The sequence below is a fragment of the Montipora capricornis genome, chromosome 9 (assembly GCF_036669925.1).
Source record: "Montipora capricornis isolate CH-2021 chromosome 9, ASM3666992v2, whole genome shotgun sequence".
Classification (NCBI taxonomy): Eukaryota; Metazoa; Cnidaria; class Anthozoa; order Scleractinia; family Acroporidae; genus Montipora; species Montipora capricornis.
Window position 1 is genome coordinate 35,849,368 of NC_090891.1, and position 2,500 is coordinate 35,851,867.

Here is a 2,500-nt window from a genome sequence, read left to right on the forward strand (position 1 = left end):
AGTGTAACCTCACTAACCTCTTGCATACTTGTCAGACAAGCAAAAAGCAATTGCAAAGCAAGAAATGGCCACATCATAGACTACAAAAAGAAAAGAAGTTTTTAAAAGAGGATGTCTCCCATAACATGTGGGAGTGTTGTGAAACAGGTTTTTAGCAAGCATTTGAGAAGGGGCGTCCATAGGCCCCATCCCCTTGGGGGTTCTGTGGGGGTTCTGTGGCCATGCTCCCCCAGAAAAATTTGTCTTGGGTGTGTTTTCTGTGTTTTAGTACCTAGAGAAAAATAAACTAGACTTTGAGTATATTTCTTGAAAGACTTGCAACTTTCCAAGCCCAGTTAACCCCTCAAGCTTAACAGTCAAAATCCACAATAATTTTTTTCCAAAAAGTAGGCATCCTATGGACGCCCGGACGCCCATCTGGCGTAAAAGCCTGTTGTGAAATAAGGCCCATCTATGGCCCGTGCCTGCCTTCATTGTAAAACTATTGGGAAAATCCCTGTTTGAGGGCCATATGCATTAATGGGAGCAGGGCCGGAAAAAGCCATACGGCCCTACTAGAAATACATACTGTTCCGTGCAATGCTATTTTAGGGGATTAGGTTGGGCCAAAAAAGGAAAATATTTGGCCCTCAGTCAGGGTGCTCAGTCTGTACGCTATGACCTCGGGCCAAATATTTTCCCATCTGGCTCTCCTACTCAGTCAACAAGTACATATTAGATACTGGTAAAAACATTGACCATGCATGTATCTTAAAGACTTACAATGGCAGAATTTGTTCTCCTTTTGGCTCATTAACATATGAACTTGTTAAATAAGAGGCATCATTATTGTAAGCAAATCAGCTTCAACAGTTCTAATGTCATCAACAGTAGTCTTTTAAAACTTCACTCACTTACATATATAACTGTGCTGTACTTGCAAATAACATGTTAGTTTATCTCCCTCATTCATTGGATGAAATCAGCACATTTACATTGTACACAATGACAATTACCACTTAAATTGGGTATACAATGTCCTTCAATATTAAGCAATAATTATTGAAGAATACCCAGCAAAATATTGGAAGACATTGAATACGAATAACCTTTTTTGAATTGTCTTGTTTTTCAAGGAAGGCCCACAAATGCAAACACCAGAGGACAGAAGTTGCCAGGCATTTTGCAACCACTCTCTCCATAGCTTCCTTACCTCTGAGTAAATTAAGTACTTCTGGGAACTGGCGGGTGACTGCTGTGAACTTGCAGCTGCAGAATGCAAAGCTTCCAAATTAATGTATGCCCACTTAACGACAAGTAGAAAAGCCAGAGTCACATTCAAAAGAACCCTCAAACGTTTGGATATGGAGCTGGGGGCTCCTTTGTCACCTGTTTGATCCTCGCCTGGTGACGATAAAACATTTGTACTTCGAGTCGTCGAATCTTCCGTTAAGTAGTCTAACTTGCTTTCCAGGGAGTTTCTTTTCTCTTTCATTGCTTCTGTTATTGGCTCAGTTGATTCTTCAGAGCCTGTTGTAAATCCTGATTTGATAGATTGATATTCCGATGGCAATTCGCTCTTATCGGATAAAAATCCTCTTCCGACAGGCACTTCATTGCTCTGTCCTTCATCGCCTCTTTTCTCCAAATCGATTGATTTTACTAAAGTTTTCTCTGGTTCATGTGGAGCTGTGGGATGACTTGAGCGACCTCCCAAAATTCTTCCTAGGCGTAACTCTGAATTTTGAAGCAGTTTCCTTCTCCTAGCTTCCCTGCGATCGGCGGAAGCCATCTTGAAAATGTTCTCTTGGCAGAGAGTTGCGAGACTCTGGTGACGAGAATTGCAATTTCACTTTCAAGTACACTAAATGAAAAGTCCACGTTTTCCTTATTCCTTGCGCATACAAATAACGCAACGACTCAGACAACCATATTCTGGTTAATTGAATAGGAAGCTGACTGCTGGCATGCGATTAGAAGAGGTACAACCTGATGTGCCCTCGCTGCTAAGGCCATGACGCCAGTTCCGTTTATTGAAATACTGCCACAAGGAAAAATGTATGATCTCAAGAAAATCGGGCCAGCTGCACGCCAGGAAAAAACCCCCTCCTTCTGGGGAAAACCTGGTCCCTCCCGCGTGCAAATTCAGGCGTGAACAAACCTTGAGGGAGAAAAGGCGTTAAATTAATGTCAAAACCATTAAAACAAGGTGAATTCCCAGATAATACAGCTACTAAAAAGTAGAGGAATAAAAAAATTTGTACTGGCTTTAGCGGCCAGCGTAGAATGACCCGCTGTAGTGACGTGATCACTACCATAGCAACCTCTAACGATCTACGTCATCAGTGAATAAGACACAAACACTATAGTGACTCTTACCATATAAGGCGAACCGTGAAAACAATAGTTTGCTGCTATTCTTTGAACCACAGCAAACAATAGTATATGATCACATCACTGGCCATCACTTGCCATCACCATCACTACACATTACTACGCATCACTAGCCATCGCTAAAACT

General features: G+C 41.8%; 1 protein-coding gene across 3 annotated transcripts in view; it reads right to left on the reverse strand.

The window, feature by feature from the left end:
* LOC138015821 (guided entry of tail-anchored proteins factor CAMLG-like) overlaps positions 1–1,793 on the reverse strand; it is a 25,271-nt gene extending 23,478 nt beyond the window's left edge. Inside the window, exons 1-3 of one of the 3 annotated variants that reach the window (XM_068862938.1) lie at positions 1,369–1,789; positions 1,193–1,248; positions 18–80 (exon numbers count right to left, since the gene is read on the reverse strand). In XM_068862938.1, the coding sequence (XP_068719039.1) occupies positions 18–80; positions 1,193–1,248; positions 1,369–1,771 (522 nt within the window). In that variant the 5' untranslated portion in view covers positions 1,772–1,789. Of the gene's footprint in view, positions 1–17; positions 81–1,192 lie in introns of all 3 variants that reach the window. The other 2 variants (XM_068862937.1, XM_068862936.1) reach the window with 2 other exon arrangements.
* Between the last annotated feature and the right edge of the window lie 707 nt (positions 1,794–2,500).